The sequence below is a fragment of the Dipteris shenzhenensis genome, chromosome 32, assembly GCF_047967505.1.
Source record: "Dipteris shenzhenensis isolate YYH24624 ecotype China chromosome 32, Dip_SZ_1.0, whole genome shotgun sequence".
Classification (NCBI taxonomy): domain Eukaryota; kingdom Viridiplantae; phylum Streptophyta; class Polypodiopsida; order Gleicheniales; family Dipteridaceae; genus Dipteris; species Dipteris shenzhenensis.
This window is the reverse complement of record NC_141627.1, coordinates 38,553,738-38,577,307: the sequence shown is the minus strand read 5'-3', so window position 1 is coordinate 38,577,307 and position 23,570 is coordinate 38,553,738. Positions and strand designations below refer to the sequence as shown.

Genomic DNA, 23,570 nt, shown 5'->3' with positions numbered 1-23,570 from the left:
GCATGCTCCTCCCTTTGTATCATAGAGAGGAGTGGCCTGAGATGTGATCTGAAGAGAATAGCCACACCTTCGGATCCTCGTACCCCACTATCCCTCCTCAGCTCCCTCCTGTGGGCAGACTCGCATGTGTATCGTATCACTGTGGGTAGCCCTCTCTCTGGGCTCTCATGTGTCTCGGTGTAAAAGATCACATCTCTATTATGGTATGTCTCCAAGAACACCCTTGGGTCGGACCATAGGGTGCCATTACAATTCCACACTGCCATCCTCAATTTGTTTTGCATACTTGTCCCATCGTTCAGACAACGTCATGTGCTGTCCCCTTCTCCTGCATCTCATGCTTCTTTTTGTGCCCTCTCTTGAATGATCACCCTACCATCTCTGTAAACTGCCCATTTCCCCTCTTGTCTTGCAGCTATCACCTGTACCATTCCTTCCCTTCTATGCTCCTGCTGTAGGAGTGTGAGATCTTCATCTAGAAAGATATTGGTCCCCTTCAGTGCTGCCCGTGTACTCATAAGCGTGGATCTATCTGTGGCTGTTCGTAACTTTACAACCAAAGGCCTCGTCGGTGCATCTGTTTTACCCACTCTCCAGGCTGATTCACAATTGAGGTTTACTCCCATCTTGTCAAAGAGGATTTTGGCATCTGACATGGGACTATCACCTACTATTAGGCCTCTGACCAGCACATTGTAAATCTTGTTGCCCCATCGTTTTTCTTCCTCAGTTGTTTCAGAAATGAGCTCCCTTTTCTTTGGTGTTGTGCCTTTCTTTAGTACATCTTTCCATGCCAGCATATCTGCTTTACCCTTCGTGATTTGTTGTGTGAACTGAGCATGTTTCCCTTCTACTGTTGTTTGCAAAGCTGCCATTTCCTTTTTGAGTTGTTCATTCTCTGATTTCAGCAAATCAATCATTTTGCACCCTTCTTGTGATGTCCCCTTTGCATTTTTAAGCTGTTGCATTTGTTCTGTAATGGTGCTCAGCTCCTTGTTAAAAGGTGGCTGAAACTGCCCTTCTTCCCAATGTGCACTTGCCTTCAGTGTGTCATTCTCATCTTGAAGGGCAGCAACATGGGCTCCCAATGTCTCAATTTTTGAGGTCAAATTACTGGTTTTTAAATCTAGAACATGAGTCATGTCCTGCAGCATTTTACCTTTTTCACATGTCCATTTGGTTTGCACCCCCTCTTGCCATTTCTTCATTTCATTTTGCATTTGGGCTCGGAGGTTTGAGAGCTCATCTTTTCTAGTCTCTCTCAGCTTCTTGCGTAGGCATTCAATTTATGTGTCTTGCATCTTACATATTTCCTTGAGTGTTGATATGCAAGCCTTGGCGCTCGGGTCTTCTATTTTCCCTGCCTTCGTCCAGATGAGGCTATACTTCCGGTCCTTATCACCCCTTGTTTTCTGGTCGGGTGAGCTCTCTTTTGTCCCCATAATGGCAGCCTTTCTTGATCTGATAGTCTTCTAGCAGGTACAGGTTCGGTGTAGATTGCGAGGGCTGAGGAGCCGGTAAGTGGGCCTTGAGGTCTTGAGGAGGCTGGCCACCAAGCTCAGCCTTGGTGCTTTGGAGCCCAAGGCTGCTTCACAAGCAGCGAACAACTGCTATGGGCCTTGGGACCCCTTGTGGCACAGCTGAACAGCCCGTGGGGCTGCTATGAAGCCTCAGGGATCACACACGTGCCCTTGGCACCGGCAGCAGGCGTCTCTATTGCGTGTCAGAGGAGAGGGGTCCTGCGATAGTTTGGAGGGCTCCTGTACTGGTGGAGTGCTCCGGTGACACTCCTGTGGTGCTTTGGGTGGGCAAGGCACAACTTGTAGCTCCCGTGCCAAGAGCCGGCAAGCAACCAACAAGCATCAGAGGGGGGGGGGGGGGGCATCAAGTAGCAGATGTGGTGCAGCAAACGTGGGGAGCGGGAGATGAGCAGATGACAGCACGGGGGGGTGAGCAAGTAGCAACGCGGGGAGGGAGTAGCGGCAGAGCAGACGTGAGCGGGCAGGGTGGAGCTAGGCAAAGCTAGCATGGAAGGGAGCGGGAGCATGACAGGAAGCCGGAGCAACGCGGCGTGGGGGGGCAGCATGGCCAGGTGAGGGGAGGGAGCAGCATGGCGCGGGGGAGAGAAAGAAAGAAAGAAAGTCTATTAACATCCACTAGAGACCAAAAGGTCTATGGGACAACAAGAAACCTTCTAGTACATCTGCTTTAGGGAGGGCACATGGCAGCTCCCATGGAGTGCAAAAAGCAACCCATATTATTTAGAGTACCTACATGATAATTTGGAAGAGTAAACAGCCATACATCAGTTTAAGACTGAGAGTCTTTTGGTTTTGATTTAAACTCTGTGATTAGTGCTACGCCTTCACGGTAGACTGACCATTTTCAATCCTTTCTGGCGGCCCTTACTTTAGCTAATTCAGTTGCCTTAATCTTGAGTTGAGCTTGTGTAAGCTCCTCTGCTATCCATACTTTGGTGCCCTTCAACTTGTAAGATTGTCGAAGAAGCTTGAGCCACATATCTTTTGACTTCAGAGTAAGGATTGCATGACCTCTATATCATCACCCATTCGATGTTGGGCAAGCTTGCTTTGATCTTTGTCAATATTTCGCTATATGTGTCCTCCTCTTCGTACCAATCTTCTTGGAGTCCCCTTATTCTAATCTTCAGCGCATTATCACATCTAGCTTTGTGTTCTTTAATCTTTGCTTGAATATCAGACTTACTTGCTTTGTTGTCCACTTCCACAATCACTTCCTTCTTAGCAGTTTGTACTTCAGTGTGAACAAGATCTTTGACTGTAGAGACTAGCTGTGGGGTAGGGGGGAAATCCTTACAAGATTTTACAGCCTCATCAATCATTGCCTGCTTACCAGGCCCTTCCAGAATGTGAAGTTGGGCCTTTACTTTTGCCAGCTCCAATCGTAGCTCTCTCAGTGCCTGCTGCAGATAAAAATTCTGATCCTGTTGCGTGAGGATGGGTCGTTTTGAGCCTTCTTCTTGGTAATTCCGTGCATATGGAGAGGGTGTCATGGCTGCAACTGTAGAGTATCGAGCCTTGATGGATGTTGAGGAGTTGAGGGGGAGTTGGAGGAGAGAGAGAGAGAGAGAGAGAGAGAGAGAGAGAGTGAGAGAGCAAACAGGTCTGAATCTCTACTGTAGCTTTGACGAAGGTTGCAGGAACAATTTGCTGTCCAACAAAAGTCCAAATAGCTACCCGATCTGCTTCGATTCACTTGCCAAAGGTTTGCTGGCCTTGAGGGCCTGGTTCTCATATTTGCAATCGCTTCTTGATGATAGAGAGGGGCAGCACTTAATTCACGGATCAGTACCTTATGGCTGTACCAAAATTTCAACATGGTATCTATGGTGGTCTAGGCTCTTTGTTTTTTTGGAAAGCAGGCTTCCAAAAGCTCCAAAATCACTTTGATTTTGGATAATCTTAAAGCTTGTCAAGCTTTCCCCCCCCTGCTTTTCAGTCTTCATCCAGGCTTCCTGCTGTGAATTTTCATGGCCCTATCAGGGGAATCATGACTGGTTTCCCTCTGAAGGATTTTTTTTTTCAAGAAAGAGACTTCTGTTAAGTAAGAGAAAAAACCCGTGAGAGCAAGCTCAAAGTGGAATACATCATGTATCCATGAGGATAAATAAACCGCCTCAAAATGAGGTGGAAAACAACCAAGGCTGAGGCTGAAAGTGCCACCTCAACCGTGTAAGAGTCTCATAGAAGAAAGGAGAATCCTTCCATTCCCTGAAGAAAGAAGCCCTTCTAGCTGAGGCTACACGGGAGTGTCCCTGGATGCTCGTCCATACAGCCATCAAAGTATGTATGATGTCTGTCCAGATACTAGCCAATGTGTGCGAGGGATGAACCTGAATTCCCTCCAATGCCTCTATGCATCTGGCTCTCCAGATATGCCAGGCTGCTATGCTCGCCAGTATCTCCCAAGAGGTATCCATAGAGGCATATACTGCTGCAAAAGGAAGGTGTGGTACCACATCCAAAGAACATGACTCAACTTGATGACGTCGAATCGAAATAGCCCAAAAAGAGTCACGTCTCTCATAAAAGACGTGAGGCCCAGTAAGAGAAAGCCAAGCCACTGAGCAGCAAGTCATAAAGAATGGGGAGTGGACAAAGTGACTGAAAATCCTGGCTACCCCCATCCAAATCATCCTTGCCTGTCGGCAATCCCATAAGCAATGCTGAATCGTCTCTAAAGCAGAGAGGCAACGAGGGCAAGTAGGGTCGGCTCCGAATCTGGATCTCCAAAGGTTCACTGCAATCCTACCATGGATAGAAAGCCAAAAGAAACAAAAAAAGAAAAGGAGCAAGGGGGCATCCCTGACGGATTGATCTGGAAACCTGAAATCTTTCACCCCTTAGCCCACCAATAAGCACTTGACTGTGGGCTGATCTATACAAAGAGGAAACACCTCTGATCCAAGCATCTGTAAAGCTAAAACGTAGAAGGGTGCCCTCCAAAAAACCCCAATCTACTCTGTCATAAGCTTTCTCAAAATCCAAGAGTAGAATGGCTAAATTCTGGCCGCTCTGCATGGCTCACTCTGAAGCTTCCCAAAAGGAGAAGATGTTATAAAAAATGCTTCTGCCATGCACAAATCCCGTTTGAGTGTCATGAATAAGATCTAGGAGAAGGGACTGCAATTGAAGGCTGATTGCCTTGGCTAGAATCTTGTAACATGTCTCCAAAAGTGTGATAGGCCTCCACTGGGACACTAAAATTTTACAACCCCCTTTCAGGATAAGGTGGATGAGACCCTCTGTGAGCGACCTGGGCATCTCGCTAGAGTTCCAAATGCTCTGCAGGGCTGATATAAAATAGTCTCCAATCATATCCCAAAATGCAATGAAGAAAGAAGGGGTGAGGCCATCCGAACCTGGGCACTTGCCAAGGGCTGAAAGTGCAATCTTGAACTCTGTAGTTGTGAAAGGTGCATCAAGCAAAACATGCATATCGGGTTTAACCAACTTAGGGATGCTCTGCCAAATAACCTGTCTAGCATCCTTTCTATCCTGTGTGTCAGGATCTGCAGTAAGAAGGGCGGCATAGAAATCTGAAGCTATACGCATGACATCATTTGGATCTGTCTGTAAAACCCAGTGTGAGTCAATAAGCTGGGATACATTCTCTCTACTATGCCTAGGGCCAAGAGTAGAGAAAAAGTGTTTATTGACTCAGCCACCCATCTGTATCTAGAAGGACTCCCGTGTATGAAAGGCATACTCTGCTCTCTGATCAAGCAATGTTTGCTGATGAGCCCTTGCTGCAGCAAGGCGCTCCTGAATCCAAGCATTTGAAGGCCGTTTTTGTTCTTCGTTCTGCAAAGCTGCCAACTGCTAGCGAATACCAATCTTACGTTTCCTCGTACTAGCAACCGAGTGGTAAAAGTTGCTAATACCAGAAAGGGCAGCAGCTACATGTGATGGAGATGGGAGGCTACCCACCCTGGACATGAGAAACCCATATCTGCAAGGCTGCCTTTGTAAGGTCCTCCTCATATACAAGGCATCCGGAATCCTGATGCTGGCAGACAGGCCTGTCAAGTGAGGCTCTGAGATAACCAGCACAACAAGAAAGTGGTATGAAGTGGAAACCCCAGCAAGCTTTCTCATGTAGTCCGCCTCGAAAATTTGAGTTGTAGCTTCAAAGTACTGTTTTGTGCCTTTAGTTTGCCTCTAGACCTTCCACTGCAGATGCATGTTCTAAGATTTTTTTTTTTGGCAAAAAGAGTGTTACAGATCTACAACTATCTATTCCTACTGCAGATCACGGGAGCATCACCATGAATATACTCCCAGCCAAATCCTGCTGAAGCTAACGAGCAGACAGAGAATTTTCGATCACAAAACCATACGTGCCAATCCTTCTCTTCTCCCTCTAGCCTCAACAAGCCCCATCTCCCTAGATAGATCTAGATGCCACATGTCATCCATATAGGGCCTTCCTAATGCAACATTTCACCCCTCTCTTGGGATGCATTAAATCCTTTGCCCCTAGGCACAATCTTTGCATTAGGCCCTTAGCCTTAGATCTACCTAGTCTGGTGCTATCAACCCTTACCTAGGACCTTGACATTAATTCCCTCCTGATCATCTACATGAAGCGCAAACAAATATATTACAAAGCTAGATCCTTTAAGGGAAATGTCGACTGATTCTTACGAGGTCATGCTACCTCGGCTAGAGCGTAACATTCCTTCCCTCTTTAGACATCAGCGTCCTCGATGATAAAATCTGGGAACACTCTCCGCAACTGGTATACGGATTCCCAGGTAGCTTCGGATAGAGGCTGACCATGCCATGCAACCAACACCATGGGTATCTTCTGATTTCGTATTTGCATTGTTCCTCGGTCCAGGATTCTTGTTGGTTTGCGCCTCGCAATATCCTCTATCTCCTGAAACAAAACCACACCTTCGATTAGTGAGTCAGCTGTATGTAAAAATTTCTTTAAGCGCGAAACATGAAAAACCGGGTGCACCTTACACCCCTGTGGCAATTCTAATTTATAGGCTACCTTGCCTATTCTCTTTTGAATTAACCACGGCCCACAGTATCGAGGTGATAACTTAGCACACTCTCCTGAAGTCAACGACTTCGAGTGCGAAGGAACTCTGAGAAAAACTTTTTCTCCTTCCTTAAATACTCTTATAGACCGGTTTTCATCCGCATACACCTTGGCTCTATTCATAGCCTGGCGGATATTAGCTCTCGCAAGTGCTAGCATCTCCCGCATCTGAACTACAAAATTCGTGGCACTAGGCACTTTCTGAGGTACTGCAACTATAGTTGGATTCGCTTGTCTATAACCATAGTTCAGCTCAAACGGACTGAACCCGGTAGATGAATGTTTCCTATCATTGTAGGCAAACTCCAACAATGGCAACCACTTGTCCCATGTATGTTGCCTCAATGACACATATGCTCTCAGCATATTCTCTAAAGTCTGGTTGACTCTCTCCGTCTGACCATCCGTCTCAGGATGATCCCCACTACTCATTCCCAACTCAGTCCTTAGTGTCTCAAATACCGCTATCCAAAAATGACCGGTAAATCTGACATCTCTGTCTGACACTATGGATCTAGGCAATCCATGCAGACGAAATATATGTCTAATGAACAAATCCGCCACTTGCGGGGCACTAACAGACTCTCTAGTCGGAATGAAGTGAGCCATCTTGGTTAGACGATCAACCACCACAAGGATAGAATCATACCCTCCTTGGGTCGTAGGCAGCCCTACAATAAAGTCCATGGAAATGCTCTCCCACTTACTCAGTGGTATTTCCAAGGGCTGTAAAAGTCCGGGTGGCTTCACCCGCTCGGCCTTGCTTACCTGACACGAGAAACACCGTGTCACATATTCATGAATATGCTTTTTCATCTTTGGCCAAAAGAAATCTCGCTTCACGAGATCATACGTCTTCTCGATCCCTGGATGTCCCGCACACGGGCTATCATGGCACTGTCGGATGACTCTCTGCCTGAGATCATTCTGACTAGGTACTACAACCTTGCCATTTCTTTCTAGCATACCATCCCTTATGGTATATCTTGCATAAGTTTGGCCTTTTCTGGATGCCAGGTCATCCTTTTCATTTTCCCCGGGTTTTAACACATGAGCCTTAGGCCATAAGCTCTGGACAAACTCGTCCACTTTTTGAGTTTCTCTAATCTCGGTCATTAGAGCACTCTCTAATACCGTGAAACTCAGGTGGTGCATAATGCGAGACAACGCATCAGCAACCTTATTGTCTTTTCCTCTTCGGTACCGAATCGTTAAATTAAACTCCTGCATGAGCTCTGCCCACCTAGCTTGGCGGCCCCTCAAGTCAGGCTGTTTACTAAAATGTTTCAGAGTATCATGATCCACATCCACATAAAACTCTGAACCATACAAATAACGCCTCCATGTTTTCAAAGCATGGATAACTGCATACAACTCTAATTCATGAGTTGGCCAATTCCTTTGAGAAGGAGAAAGCTTCTTGCTTTCAAAGGCTACTGGCCTTCCCTCTTGAAGGAGAACTGCTCCTACCGCAATGCCACTTGCATCGGTTTCCAGGAACAACGGTTTTCGGGGATCAACTATTTTTAACACCGGTCCCGTGACCACAGCTTGTTTTATGGTGTTAAAACTTTCTTGTTGATTCTGTCCCCATATAAAAGGTACTTTATCTGAGGTCAGATCAGTCAATGGCGATACTATTTCGGAATATCCTTTGATATGCCTTCTATAAAACTGGACAAATCCCAAGAATGATCGCAACGCGGTCAGACTCTGAGGGATTGGCCAAGTTAGTATCGCAGCCACTTTCTTTGGATCCATTTCTACCCCCTCTGGAGTAATTATGAATCCTAAATATTCAAGCCTAACCATACACAGTATAGTTTTCTTTTTATTTACATAAAGACTGGCTTTCCTCAAAGTACTGAACACTACTCTTAAGTGTTCATGATGCTCAGTAATACTTTTACTGAATATCAGGATATCGTCAATAAAATATACTACGAACTTTCCGATATACGGACGTAGTAAATCGTTCATAAGCATGATGAATGTCGCTGGAGCATTGGTAAGTCCGAAGGACATTACCAAAAACTCATAATGACCAAACCTGCTTCTGAAAGCGGTTTTATGCACATCCTCGGCTCTAATCTGGATCTGATGGTAGCCACACTTAAGATCTATTTTACTAAAAATCACGGCTCCATGTAATGCATCTAGCAAATCATCAATCCGAGCCATCGGATACCTGTGCTTAACAGTGATATTATTCAATGCTCTGCAATCTATACAGAGGTGAGAAACTTGGCTGAATCTGCCCCAACTTGAGGTATTCTTCCAGTTGTCTACGCACCTCCGCCTCCTCAGTAAAACTCATTCTATAGGGAGGTCTATTTACAGGTTCTGCCCCCGGGATCAGTTCAATCTTATGCTGAACTTTCCGCTCTGGAGGTAACCCATAAGGTAGTTCATCCCTAAAACATTCAGAGAACTCCTCTGTTATAAGATTAGCCAGCTTGGCCATCTCACCACTTTGCGTAACATCAGTGCTAGCCGAAGAATCATCAACCGGCTCTACCGATGCTGTGCAAAGGAATAAAAACTCTTCTTGAGCTTTTCGGATTTCCATCACGGAAACCAACGGTCCCTGAGGTATATCTTTCTCACCTCGCAAGACATAAAGCACATCATTCATCTTGAATTGATGTACGTGCTTTTTCCAATCAATGGCTGGATTCTTCCTAGAATGCCACGCCATACCCAGGGCTATATCTGCATGAGCAAGCTTGGTCATTTCAAAATCAAGCTTCTCAGCATAGTCCTGAATCCGAAGCTCCAACTGGGTAACCCTTTGGTCCCATTGAACTTCCATCTGCCATCCTGACTGTACACGCATAGTCAGATGGACTTGTTTTTAATTTCAGCCTCTTCACGAGCTTGGAGTTAATCACATTGTGAGTTGACGCCGAGTCAAACAACACAATGACATCATGATTGGCCACTTGCCCTTTCATTAAAGGCTGTATACCCCGTTGCTGCGGGCTTAGATAGGATGTTATCAGTTGCACTCGTCACTAGCTTAGCAACAGACACACATAACAAACAAGGTACTAACCTCTGAGAAGATCCCCCTAGCTGAATCTGCATCTCTTCCGCTCTGGGACTTCCCTCCATCTCCACGTCGCACTCTGAGATCACCATCTCAGCCATCCGACGATCTTTGTTACGTGGACAATCCTTCCACTGATGAGGCTGAAGGCAACCAAAACATAAGCCTTCTCTCCTCGCTTTTTCCCTTTGTTCTGGGTTTAAGGGAGACTTAGACCAAGCCCGGGCTGCCATTGGGGTTACTTTCCTTTTCACTCCAATGGTGGTACTTGGTTTAGGAGTTTCAGCTGGTTTCGCCTACTTGGCTTGACCACTCGGCTGAGAACCACTCCCTCTACTAGTCCATTTCTTCTTAAACCCAGATTTCTTCGGATACCCATACTGGGTTCCAACCTGTGCAAACCCACTTGGCCTGCTGCCCTTGGCATCTTCATAGTTCAGGGCTATGGCTATTGCATCATCTAACGTGTTCGCGTACTTAGCCCGAATTTCCATTTTTATTCGATCATTCAATCCAAATATGAAATCTTTCACTTGGATTGATTGAGGCAGGGGTTCGTCAACCTTCATTACACTCTCTCGAAACTTATCAGTGTATTCTGCCACTGATAAATTTCTCTGACGAAGGTTCCTATATTGATCCCAAGCTCGGGATGCTTTGTCAGGAGGTAAGAAGTGTTTCCTGAACTCTCTTAAACCCCTCCCAGGTAGTGGATGCTATACCACCAAAAGAAAAGCCATTGTCTAAGCGGGAGCTTATTGCTCCAAATATGGCTAAGACAGACCTTCCATCAAGCAAGTGGTTTGTCAAGATGTCTTCCATCAAGCAAGTGGTTTGTCAAGATGTCATATAGAAAGGCCCCGCTCATGAGTTCATGGATGTGGTAGAAGAAGATGATAAGCTTGCTTTGCAGTGAGATCTGCAAAGGAGAAAGTAGAATAACCCGGTATGCGTGCGTGCACACACACTTTCTTTGTGTGAAAGCTATTTGTCATTATATTACAAAAAGCTGTCCCAAAGAAAGGGACATCCAAGTACAAACATTAAAAGATCTCATTATATAACAAGAAGGCAGGATAGTCAAGTTCCCGCGTGCACGTGTGCACACACATACTCTTTTGCGTGCGGCATATATTTAGACATACCTTGCATGCTATTGAAAGAAAACCTTAAGGGAAATGTGTTATGCACTACAAACTAGCCAGAGAAAATCTTTTGAGGTAGAACCTATTCTTTGAAAGTAGTTTTAAATGCTATATTGAGGAGGACATGAAAATCGAAATTAAGCATAGAAGCTAGTCACTCGCTGATTTGTGATGGGGTGTAAACTGAGACAAAATCTTATTCATGTTCTTTTTGTGTTCATAAATGTCAGATCTAGTGACTTTTTGTGAGTTTGATCAAGATTTTTTCTTTAAAATAAAAAGAAAATGTCCAGTAACTAATCCTTCATTTTGACCATTGTATGCAAATCTACAGCATGCGCAGACTTTTGTCAAACATCTCCCTGAAACCGTGTAGGGCAGACATCCTTTTGGCGAGGGAAAACTTCAAATCTTTTCTCAGGATCCGGTTTTCTTCCCCTCTCTTCCGCTTGACTACATCACAAGAAGTGCAAGTAATGTCTTTGATTCTTCCCAATTGTTTTTGTCATGCGACCTTTCATGTGTAAATATGGTGCAATGTATGCTAAGGTACTTATTGATAAATTTGAATATTGTTTGCTCATTCATGATGAAGGATGAGGTAGAGCACTCATAGAACAGTGGTAGATGAGGAATATCTTTTTGCAATGCAATAATTTTCTTGAACATGATAGGTGTCCTAGAAGCAATAAACAATTTATCACAATCTTAGGCCAAATGAAACTTTGCATGCTCAACCACTTTCAACTTAAGAATAAAACACTAAGTATAAAACAGTTTTGTTTTTCAAATACTGGGAAAACATTTTGTTTGTACTTTCCATATATGGATCTATAATGCAATGTGGATGGAAGTGCATGTGCCTCATTGTTTTAAAAAACTATGAGGTTCCCAATGTGATTGAAATATTGTGGTCCGAGGGCATTAAGTAAATAGTGGGATGGCATCTTGTGTTTTGGTATGTATAAGGACATGTGTCAAGCTCTTCTCTCACCCGCTGTGAAGGGTTGTAAGAACCATGTCACAAAGCTTGAGGTCCAATTTCGTAGACTTGGAGATGAAGGGGAAGGAGACCTTTATTGTCTATCTTGAAAGAATTATTGACCGTGATGCCTCTCATCGCTTATCAAAGGTGTGCTTATCATATTTGAAAACATTTCCCAGCATATTCTAGCATATTCATGATGGGTGAGCAGTCTTGTCCTATAGCTTGTTACCAGTTCTTCATGACCCATAACCCATTTTTCTTCTTAATGCTCTCTTAGTAAACATTTGTTGGGCCAGCCTCAGGTGAGAGCATAAGTTCTTTGTAGGACCTTGGAAACGATAGGGTTGCTTGCGGTGTGGAGCTCTACAACCAAGTGGAGTTGTAGGTCCTAGAAAATGGCTAGGTATGATGGCCTGCCGATTGCAAACTTGCTAATGACACAATGTCCCTTATATCAAATTGTAGATAGTAGGATCACACGGGATCATAAAATACCTTTCTCAAATCGAATGAAAAGCAATGCTCAAAGATCTTTTAGTAAGGAATATGTAAGATAGTACATGCATTCATCAAAAAAGGGGTTTAAATTGAAGGATCTCATTAAACTTTTCAAATTGAATTCTATAAAGGAGTCTTATAGGTTTTTGAAGCACTATAGTAAATGGATTAGCTAATTGTATATGAATTGATCCTATGAATCCGCAAAGAGAGCGTAAAAGAGATTCCAACCACCAAGTCAAGTCGACTCTTAGTTCGGCTAGTTTTTATGTGCACTATGAATTGGTGTGTTCTTAATGGATTTTCAAGCAGCATCAAGAGTGGCTAATGTCTCAATGCAAGGAATAGCTTGCTTTCTTATTGAGCCAACTACTTTACATTATATTTAAACCAAAACTTGTGGAATCATGCAATGCATGGAAAACCTGATTGGCAATATAAGGAGATGTACTTACTACATCACATAGAGATCCATCACTTTGGCTCACACAGTTGAGACTTCAGGTGTTTATGAGGGAGCAGATTCAGACAGGGATTTATGTCTTCCTATATTGTTTGCAGTACCAATTACCATGTTCAACCATCATTCTCCCTGTGTAGGTTCAGCCTAGGAGATTGTAGCTTACCTTATGGCATGGCAGATATGGTGCTCAAGATGTATAGAGGCAATAGATGGGACTCAAGCATTTGCCTTTTAGTCACTTTGTAATTATCTGTCAAGACATCATTCACATCATCATGGCCACTGGGAGGGTATTTTATGAGGGAGTGGGACCATGATTTGTTTTTCACATATACCACAAGAGCATCTTCCTGGAATTTCCACTCTCTAGATGGTAGAGAAAACGTCATTTCTTTTTCACATGATTTTGTATGAGCTTTTCACAGTCGTTGATCAAGGATTTATGTATTTTGGTAATACTTAATAGAAGTTCTATCTTTTGGAAAAAGAGACAACTATAAATTAATGTCACAAGTTTTGAAAAGTGTTCTAGCTTGCAAAATATAACAATGTAGACCTCATTAGTAGACCTTAGTGTACTAGGGCAAGGTTTTCACCAAGGATTACCAAAAAGCGAGTGAGGAAAAGTGAGTGAACGAAACAAAGCGAGAGTTCTTCAAAAGTCCATGAGAGAGTTGGACCTAAATTATTGCCAAGGCATCATTAGTAAAGACACACCGTATCTTCGCTCACTTTTCTTTTCTTTTCTTTTCTTTTTCTTTTTCCCCCCCCAAAAAATGAGGGTTTATAGTTAAAAGTTAAGATAAAATTTTTATGTCATGATAAGTTCTCTCTCCTGGAGAGCTACGAAATAGGGGAGAAGTGGCTTTCAAGAAAAGTAGTAGTTGTACAACGGTAGAGCTCAATGCTCGGTATCCTATGTCTCTTCTTTCAGGACCACGTGGGTGATAACTTTAATAATAACCATGCGCGGCACGACAGGGTAGGGGCAATAGTTTTTTCTTCCTCTGCGCTTAATGGTACTCTGGGCTGGCTGTGTAGCAGTCCCCACCGCCCTTTGTAGAGGTCCCAAAAAGTTTTCTTTTGATAAATTTTCATTTCGAATTCGGAAGGAAGCACTTGCATGATTAGAGCGGCACATGGGTCTTTTAAATAGAGGTATATGTGGGAGGGAGGCAATTGTTGAACACGAGAAACATTGAAGCAGTGAGAGGGGGATGGAGGAGGGTCCGGTCAGCCATCTGAGTAGGAACTGACACTAAAGGGGGGGCATCAACATGAATGGTCAAAGAAGATCCGACAGGTTCATGTGTATGCCCCGGGCTTTCATGTTTCTCTTTCCCCAGGCTCTCCACCAGTGTTTGAATTTGGACCAACGGAGAAATTTCTTCTTTGTCTTCTTCTTTGCAGCATTCTTGAAACTGAGCGTGGAGTTTTGGCTAAGCTTTTGGAAGTTATCTCCGTGTTCTTGTTAAGTTTAAAAAATAATTATTAGTATCAATCTCAACATCATTGAACACCTTAGAGCACCTATGATACCAAATGGTCCATATCGCGGAGCTGTGGATAACATTCCAATTTGAAGGCGATCTCTTGGGTGCATCCCTCAACAAGATATAAGCGTAGCTAAAAGGAACCAAGGCTATGTGTCTGCTCACTGTGTCCCAAAGAGATTTAGAAAAGCTGCAATTAAGGAAAAGATGAGGAATATCTTCCCGAGCCTTGTGGCAATGCTTGCATGAGCTATCCCCTAGGCCTATCTTTCTCGCCCGGCTGGCTGTCCAGACACCCGTGTGGAGAATTAGGCAAAGAAGGCAAGACTGTTTTTCCGGCACATCTTTATCCCGAACCCTTTCAAATCTCTTCATCCATATTTTGTCCATATCTCTTCTGTGCCATTTCTGGTTAATGTGCATGATGAGCTCTTCGTACCCTTCCGTGAGGATAGGGATAGGAAAAATCTAGGGCTGCCCTACCCACCAAAATACTTTGAGAGAAGGAAGCAAGCGACCTGGCATCCAAGGTAGAGAGTCGCTTGACCACAGGCTTTGTCTTTCTTGGATGAGCAGAATATCAAATCTGTTAAGTTGAAATCTAGTTATCAAAGTCTCACTATTTATCCACCTGCCCTGGGCGTGGTTCCACAAGTCCCTCACACTCTGATTCCTTTCTTGTTTAGGTGGAGTGCCCCTTTCAAGGACTCATATCATATCTGAGATTCTGGCCATATGATTGAGAACCAAATTGATTCTTGGCCACATAAAGTGTCAGTCTTTCCATAAAAGCCCTTCCAAGTGACGAAAGGTCTTGCTGCTTCCCAAGCCTTCCACATACTCTTCCACAACTGGGTCTGTCATGCTTACAAGCTTTCTGTGCTACAGATATGTCTTTCCATATGGAGGGGGCATCTTTGAGAAGATGTACGGGAGGGGAGATGAAGTTGCAATATGAGAATAGGAGGGCTTACTTGGGGTCGTCTTGGGGAACTCCATGTTGCTGGCCTATGTAAGTTGAGAAGCCCCTTTGCTGATATTAACCCCCAGGCTGTGGGCCAGGGGTTCATCCCAGCCTGGAGTTTTCCTCCCCCTAGGGACTGTGTAACCCCGGCGGCTAGGGTTGGCTAGGGCTGGTGGCAGCAGCTGGTTAGGGTTGGCGAGGGTTGGCGTTGGCGACGACTTGCCAAGGAACGCCGTTCCATAGCTATGGAATGTTGGAACGACGTTCTCTTCACTCAGCTTGAAGAGAACGTCTATGGAACGTCTGGCCTCTGGAACGGCTATGGAACGCTCCATATCCCTTGTGGAACGTCTAGGGAACGTTCCCTAAGCCGTTCCCTTCATGCATGTAAAGATTTGGGGCAAATTATCTAATCCTAATCTAATCGGCGCAATTCACTGCTCTGTGTGTTCCCCGCTTGCAGTCGACCTCCATGCTTTGCGTGTTCGCAGCTTGCAAGCTTGCTTCGACCTGCAAGGCTGCATGCAACGCCTAGCCTATGCCTAGCAGCTTGCTAACGCTATAGCCTATCAAGCTACGCTAGCCTACGCTACAGCCTATGCTACAGCTAGCCTACGCATAGCTAGCCTATGCTAGCCTACTGCATGCAAGCGTTCCAACACACACAAGCGACGGCACAAGACATACAGCTATGCTAACGCCCATCTTCCGACTGCATACATAGGTGAAGGCTACACAAAAGAAGAGTTCTAGCTTGTCGCTAGAGGCTGGGCCTTGGCAGCTACACTAGCTTCTACGAACAGTTGGCAATAGACTGTTGTGCTCAACGACCAATTAGAACTTGGCGTTGAGGCTTCTTGGCATTGAGGCTTGAGCTAGAGAAGGCTGAAGCATTGACTGTGGACTCTACGTTGACTATACATTCAGATTCCAGAAGCTGAGCAGAGGAATGAGGAGTTAAGACTGAAGAGGTGCTCAAGCCTCAGTGAAGCAGCCTGCAGGTACATTACTACAAAAATTATATACATATGCACAGTGCCAATGCTGTGTGCAAGTTGCACGGTTTGGTCATAATGAATTGCATGTATAATGTGTCAATGCATCATATATTTGCCTATTGTGCAATGTACCAAGTTGATATTGATGGGACTTCAATTTGGTGCTTTAACAGTGAACTGTGAGAGCAGCAAACAAGTTACAACAATCAACTTTGAAGTTTGAATTCTCATGGCTCCTCCACGTCCAATCGCCTTGGTGGAAGGAAGTGGACCTTCTAAATCCCGAGGAGGTGCTTGCAGGAGGTTCACGAAAATGGACATGCCGCTATTGTGGCCAGCCAAAGACTGGCAGTTCAGTGAGAGTGAAGGCTCACTTGTTAGGAGAGCAGAATAAAGGCATTAGCATATGTCCTTCAGATGATGAGTGAATCACCCCCTTCTTTCTTGACATGAGGGTTGCTTTCATTTGGACTGTTCTGCATACCTTGGCTGGTAAAAAAGCATCAATCTTTGCATACCAGGCTCTAGGAGTCTTCTGCAAGCCATACAAAGCTTTCTTTAACCTTAAAACTTTGTCTTCCTTGCGAGGTACAACAAAACCAATGTCGTTATGACACAAATAAACCTCTTCCAAGAGTCCCCATTCAAAAATGCAATCTTGATATCCAACTTGATGGATACTCCATCCATAAAATGCAGCCATGGCAACCACACACTTAATGATAGTCATACGAGAAGCGGGAGCAAAGGTCTTATCCTAAACCATGCCCTTCTGGGCATAGCCCTTTGCAGCAAGGTGGGCTACCTATCAATTGATCCATCTGATCTGCATTTCAGCTTATATAGGCACTTTGTGCATTGCTTTTTGGCTCACATGCGAGTTCACCAAGTCCCAAGTGTGGTCTTTTAAAATGGAGTTATCTCTGTTTGAATAACTTGCATCCAATGGACATTATCACGTGCATCCTCAAAACAATCAGGTTCATCCCTTTCAAGCATATTACTGGCCCAAGCTGAATCAAAACAGTTGGCATCCTCAATGTCTATAGTGTCACAACATGTGTGGCCAGGAAATGGTGCAGATAGGTTACTCTCCTGGAGAGTACGGAGCAGCCAAAGAGAGACGGTCCTAGCTTCTTGCATTGCTGAACTTTCTTGTCCACATATTGTGTATGTACTTGAAGGCATATATTCATGTCAAAAAAAAAAAAAGAGTCTAGTACGTATGGCACACCGACACTCGAGAGCAAGGCTCAAGGTAGACATCTGTCATGGTAGGTATGCAAAAAGAAACCGAAATAGGGGCAAAATCAAGCTCTTGTACAGAGCTGGAAAATAACCAAGGTTGATGCTGATAGTGCCCTAAGTTATTTTGCAAAACTTTCAATCAGGAAATCATGTTTTTTTGTCTAAAGTGTGGCTTGATTTATGAATACAAAGTGAAGATTTCTTAATTTATTGTTACATGCTGGATGATATCACGAAATGCAGGCAAGAGTCCGCTTTCACAATACAGGACCAGCGGCTGTTCTTGGAGTCATTGTAATGAGTATTGCAGATGGAAACGAGGGACATGGTGGGCTTGATCAACTAGACCCATTGTAAGTTATTTGTCATAAAGTTGAGCACCTTGCTTTTACATAATTATGCAGGTGCCTACAGCAATATCCACTTGTATTCCTTGAATACCCTAAAGCTCTTCTTTTTTGTGCGAAAAAGATATTTTTGTATGGAGTGAAAAAAAACATGAGACTTCCCATAGGCTGCACAATTTGGGCATCAATGAACATAATGATAGATGAAACCGTGTAAAAACTCATAGTTGTGCAACTCTCGACCACTAAGGTCACGGAAATATATCAAAACCAAACAAGAAGAATTATAGAGAGAGTGTGGGAAATACAGTGAAAGCAGCAATTTAGGCAACAAAAGGGCTGCTTGTTTTCAAGCTCAGGTTTCAACTCTTGGCTTGCCCAATCCATAAGGAAGAAGCCTGCAACAATCACCACTTACATCCAACATTAGAGGCACGCACTGGTTTCTAGAAAGATAGTAGAAACAACATGAAATAGTGCTGTAAATGAGATAAACTTGAAAATACAAACTCCCTTCGTGACTTGACCCTTTTGTAGATGAAGTCCTTGATGCCTCAGAAGCTCCCTTGGGTGAGGAGAGTGTGGAAATGGGGCTGGAATGAGAACAGCTCAGAAAAACAGCTTATAGGCTAGAGAGAGAAAGCCTTTATGGAGTGATAGCTATAGAGAGAGAGTGCCAATGCTGATCCCAAGGGAGGGGATGTAAGAGAGAAGCTGCTGCTGTTCTAGTGGTGAAGAGAAAGGAAGATTTTCTGCAAGGGGAAGGGGTTGGAACAGTAGAGAGAGAAAATTCTGCAGTAGAGAGAGAAAGGGACTGTGGCTGCTCCAAGCTAGGAGAAGGAGAGAGAATGCTGCTGCTCTTCTGGAAGAGCTTAGGGGCTGGAACAGTAGAGAGAGAAAATTCTGCAGTAGAGAGAGAAAGGGGCTGTGGCTGCTCCAGGCTAGGAGAAGGAGAGAGAATGTTGCTGCTCTTCCAGAAGAGCTTAGAGGGGGCAGATTTTTGGAGAGGAGGGGCTGGAACTGTAGAGAGAGAGTGTGCTGCTGTAGAGAGAGAAAGTGCTGCTGAGGTGAGAGAATGGCCTGGGAAGAAGCTGGTTGCACCCAAGGAGCTGGAGAGGTTTTGCTGCATCAACCAAAAGGAGGGAGAAGAAAAGTGCTGATCCCAAGGGAGGGGATGTAAGAGAGGAGCTGCTGCTGTTCCAGCGGTGCAGAGAAAGGAAGATTTCTGCAAGGGCAAGGGGCTGGAACAGTAGAGAGAGAAAGGGGCTGTGGCTGCTCTAGGCTAGGAGAAGGAGAGAGAATGTTGCTGCTCTTCCAGAAGAGCTTAGGGGGGGCAGATTTTTGGAGAGGAGGGCCTGGAACTATAGAGAGAGAGTGTGCTGTTGTAGAGAGAGAAAGTGCTGCTGAGGTGAGAGAATGGCCTGGGAAGAAGCTGGCTGCACCCAAGGAGCTGGAGAGGTTCTGCTGCATCAACCAAAACGAGGGAGAAGAAAAGTGATGAATTTTCATGTAGGGAATGAAGGGGAGAGGCCTTCTTTAATAGGCTCAGCCCCTCCCCTCCCCCCCCCCCCCCCCCCCCGGCGGCCCAGAGTGGAAGGTTTGGTGGGCTGCAGTCCCAAAGAGGACAGCCCACAACCTGCCCCAAATCTAGCAGATTTGGGGCCAAACACTTGGCCTGCATGCCCTGCCACCTGCCATGCATGCTCCCACATGTGTGGGACAGGTGGACTAACCTGCCAGCTCAGATTAATGTGGCAGTCTGCCACGTGTCAGCTGCCACGTGTCACTCCCAAAAACCCTAAAATTTGAAAGTTGTCAGAATTCAATTCTGATTGTACCCACGGGTTCCTAACAGCTTGGACTATCTATTGACGTACTCTAAGGTCATAATTGAGCCATACTGAGCTCATTTGTTTATCGTCTTATCTTGTATCTCCATTACTCTTGGCGTGCTGCCAAGCCCACACCCAAAGCTTAGGGAACATTCTCTTGAATGGTTCCTAGGTCAGTATGCAATCTGTGCATTTGATTGGTCCCATGTTTGGGTACTCAGGTGGGGTGTGGTTTCCAGATGTCCCTCTCAAAGAGAGGCCATCACTCTTGTGGGTCACTAATGCCCATACCCCAAGCAAGTGGGTCCACCCTCAAATGCTAGACCTAGTCCCCATTGACCGTAACTGAACAATAGGAAAACATTTCATTTCTTAATAAGCATACTATTGAAAAACAAAAAGAAATATTACCAAGCAAGTGGATACATGTTGTGGAAGCAGGATGACATTCCCTCCGTCTTTCATTTGGTTGTCCTCAACTGAAATGCTTCCTCATAAGCATCCAGGATTTCAGGACACTCTTGAAATGTACTCTGTCCACCCATTGGACATCAATGGATGGGAGCCCTTTGAACTTCAAAAGGTACATCTTGCGAGTCGTGCCTCGACGTCCCGTAGTGAAGTTATGCAGAATAATCTGCTCTGGGATCAACAAGATCTGAGTGTCCTCTACTTCAGGTGCATCGTCTAGTGTGGGCTCTTGAGGTGGTTCCCCAATGAAGGGTTTTACCAAGCTTACGTGGAAGACATCGTGGATCTTCCAATTCTCTGTGCAACACCTGAAAAGGACCATAATATCGAAAGGATAGCTTGTAGTAGATGCGCTTTTTGCCCACTTTGGTTTTTAACCGAGCTTTCTCAAATGTCAATAATACCCATTGGCCTTCTTTCACTGCAAACACCCTCCGTCTTTTATTTGCAGCTGCTCTTTGTTTCTCATGTGCCTTTTGAATAGCTGCTCGAACCGTGGCATAAGCAGAGTCATAATCCTCCACGAATTGATTAGCGGCAAAGATTTTCTCTTTTGTTAGTGGAGTTAGTAAAGATCTACCATATACAATTTCGAAAGGAGCTTTTCCAGTGGAGGAATGAATTGTGTTATTATAAGCAAACTCCACAAGAGGAAGGAATTTCTCCCAAAAGGTTTGTTGGTCATTCATATGCACATTAAATTTCTGCAAATCCAAGAGTGTACTATTCGTAACTTCAGTTTGGCCATCCGTTTGAGGATGAAAAGCTGAGGAGAAACTCAGAAGAGTTCCAATGTTCTCAAACAAAGCTTGCCAGAAGTTACTAGTGAACGCCATGGTGCCTAAAGATGTGTCTAATAAATAAATGGGTAGCTTCAGGTGCCTTGAGATTCTTTCTGCAAGGAATGAAGTGGGCTTGCTTGCTGAATCAATCTACTATCACCCAAATCATGTCATGATTTTGATTGGTCCTAGGAATTCCTGTAATGAAGTCCATGGTGATGTGTTCCCATGGTCTCTCAGGAATGGGTAGGGGTTGAAGTAAACCCTTGGGTTTTCCTCTCTCATACTTAGCTTTTTGACCTGCGAGACAAGCTGAAATGTAGGCAGCAGTGTCCTTTTTCATGTCAGGCTAGTAGAAAAATTTATCCATGGCTGAAAAAGTGGCCACAATACCCCTATGACCAGCATAGGGTGGGTTATGGCTTTCCTCCATCACTTTAGATCTAAGCTGCTTTGGGAAACATAGTTTGTTCTCCATGAATAAATAGCCATCCCTGATGTGGTAGGCATGATGGGTGCCTCCATCTTTCATATGTGTCCATGGCTAATAGAATTCTTTGAGGGCTGTTAGCTCATTATGATAGGGAATTGAAATATGGTTAAGCCGTGGTCTTGGAGAAAGGGCATCAACCACTACATTCTCTTTTCCAGGAGTATATTGTATCTGAAAATGAAATGATTGCAGAAAGGTAGACCATTTCATATGTCTCTCTCTGATCAGAGGTTGAGTTAGAAAATATTTAAGACTTTCATGATCAGTTTTAACAAGAATATCTATCCTTAAAAGATAATGTTTCCAAAGTTTGAGAGCATGAATTACAGCTAAGAGTTCTTTTTCATAGATATCATATTGAAGTTCAGCATCTCTTAGCCGTCGGCTTTCAAAGGCCACAGCATGACCATCTTGGGTAAGAGAAGCCCCAAGGCAATTGCCACTGGCATCAACTCCTACTAGGAATAGTTTCCTTAAGTTAGGAATGATAAGTACAGGAGCTGTAGTAAGAGCATACTTTAGAGCATTAAAAGAGTCCTTTTCTTTTTGGGTCCATCTGAACTTCAGATTTTTCTTAGTGAGATCATGTAGAGGGGCTGCAAGTTCAGCAAAATGCCAAATAAACCTTCGGTAATATGAGCATAGGCCTAGAAAAGACCTTACCTCATGGGCATTCTTCAGGTCAGGCCACTCTACAATTATCTGTATCTTGGCTGGGTCCATACAGACACCTTCTCATGAGATAATGTGACCAAGATAGTGAATCTCAGGAAGAAAGAACTCACTTTTCTTCTCATTGATGTGAAGAGCATTTTCAGCTAAGATTTGAAATACAATCTTTAGATGCTCCTTATGCTCTTCCTCATTCTTGCTGAAAATGAGGATGCCATCAAAGAAGACGGCAATGAACTGTCTATAGTACCTGAACAACCGTTCCATCAGCTGATTGAATGTGGCTGGGGCATTGGTAAGGCCAAATGGCATCACCATATATTCATACAGCCCAAATGTGGTTCGGAAGGCTGTTTTATGAATGTCCTCAGCTACAACTCATACCTGATGGTGGCCACTCTTAAGATCTATGCGGCTGAAAATTTGAAATCCTCCTAAACGATCAAAGATATCGTTTATACGAGGAATCGGGAAACAGTTCTTGACCGTCTGTTTGTTTAAGGCTCTATAGTCTGTGCACATCCTGAAGGTTTTATTCTTCTTTTGGACTAGTAAGACAAGAGATCAGAAGGGAGAACTATTGGGTTGGATCAGGCCCTTGTCCAAGAGTTCTTGGACTTGCTTGAAGATTTCATTCTGCTGGGATTGACTAACTCTCTATGGGGGTCTATTTGGAGGTGAAGACCCTGGAACTATATCAATTTTGTAATCTTCTGGTCTCTCAGGAGGGAGTGACTAGGAAGTTCTTGAGAGAAGCAACTAGAGAATTCCTGAAGGAAATCTAATCTTTCTTTTGTAAGAGGATTTGACTTTTCTTCACTTGGTTTCTTATCGCGTACAAACACTAGAAAATAACATACTCCTTTCTTAAGCAAATTGGGAGATCGTGCATGACTTACCATAGGAACCTGAAACTCCCGCTGTAATGCTCACATCTCTACCCTTATGTTGGAGGGTTAGAATATTCTTTACATAATCAATTCGGGGGTTGACTTGCTTATGCCAGGGCATGCCGAGAATTACATCCGATCCTTGAAGTGGTGCCACCATGAAGGGTAGATGATCCAAGTACCCCTGGATGTGTACCCGAAGCTTGCCGATGATGGGATACACCTTCTCTTCTTGGTTCTTGAAGGCTGCAGTTGCCTCCAAGGCTTCTCCTTTATCCTTTGGGGCTATCCCCAAGTTCTGTGCCATCTCATGAGAAATAAAGTTGTGAGTAGCTCTACTATCTAACAAAAACAAAGCGGATTGATCCTTTACCTGACCCCATGTTTTCAACAAACCATAGGTGTCGTTTGCAGCTCCCTTTTCTGGAGGTGCTTCCACCTTGTTAACCACCAAAGCTGGCTTTTTGGGGGCTGCTTCTTTGTTGCTGCTGTTCTTGGCAGCTTGAGGGCATTCGTAGAAGTTGTGGCCTCGCTCGCCACACTTGAAACATCGCCCTTTGGAGTAATACTTTTGCTTTTGTTGTGGAGACAATGAGCTGAAAGTGCGGGCTGCTTTCTTCGGAGGAGGCTGACTGGCTGACTT

The 23,570-nt window shown here is 44.4% G+C and overlaps 1 protein-coding gene across 1 annotated transcript in view; it reads left to right on the top strand.

Moving 5' to 3' along the window:
- Positions 1 to 23,570, top strand: part of LDA (limit dextrinase) — a 215,739-nt gene that overhangs the window by 169,682 nt on the left and 22,487 nt on the right. The window contains exons 27-28 of the mRNA XM_087370761.1: positions 11,123 to 11,261; positions 17,684 to 17,793. Coding sequence (XP_087226887.1) covers positions 11,123 to 11,261; positions 17,684 to 17,793 — 249 coding nt within the window. The remainder of the gene's footprint in view (positions 1 to 11,122; positions 11,262 to 17,683; positions 17,794 to 23,570) is intronic.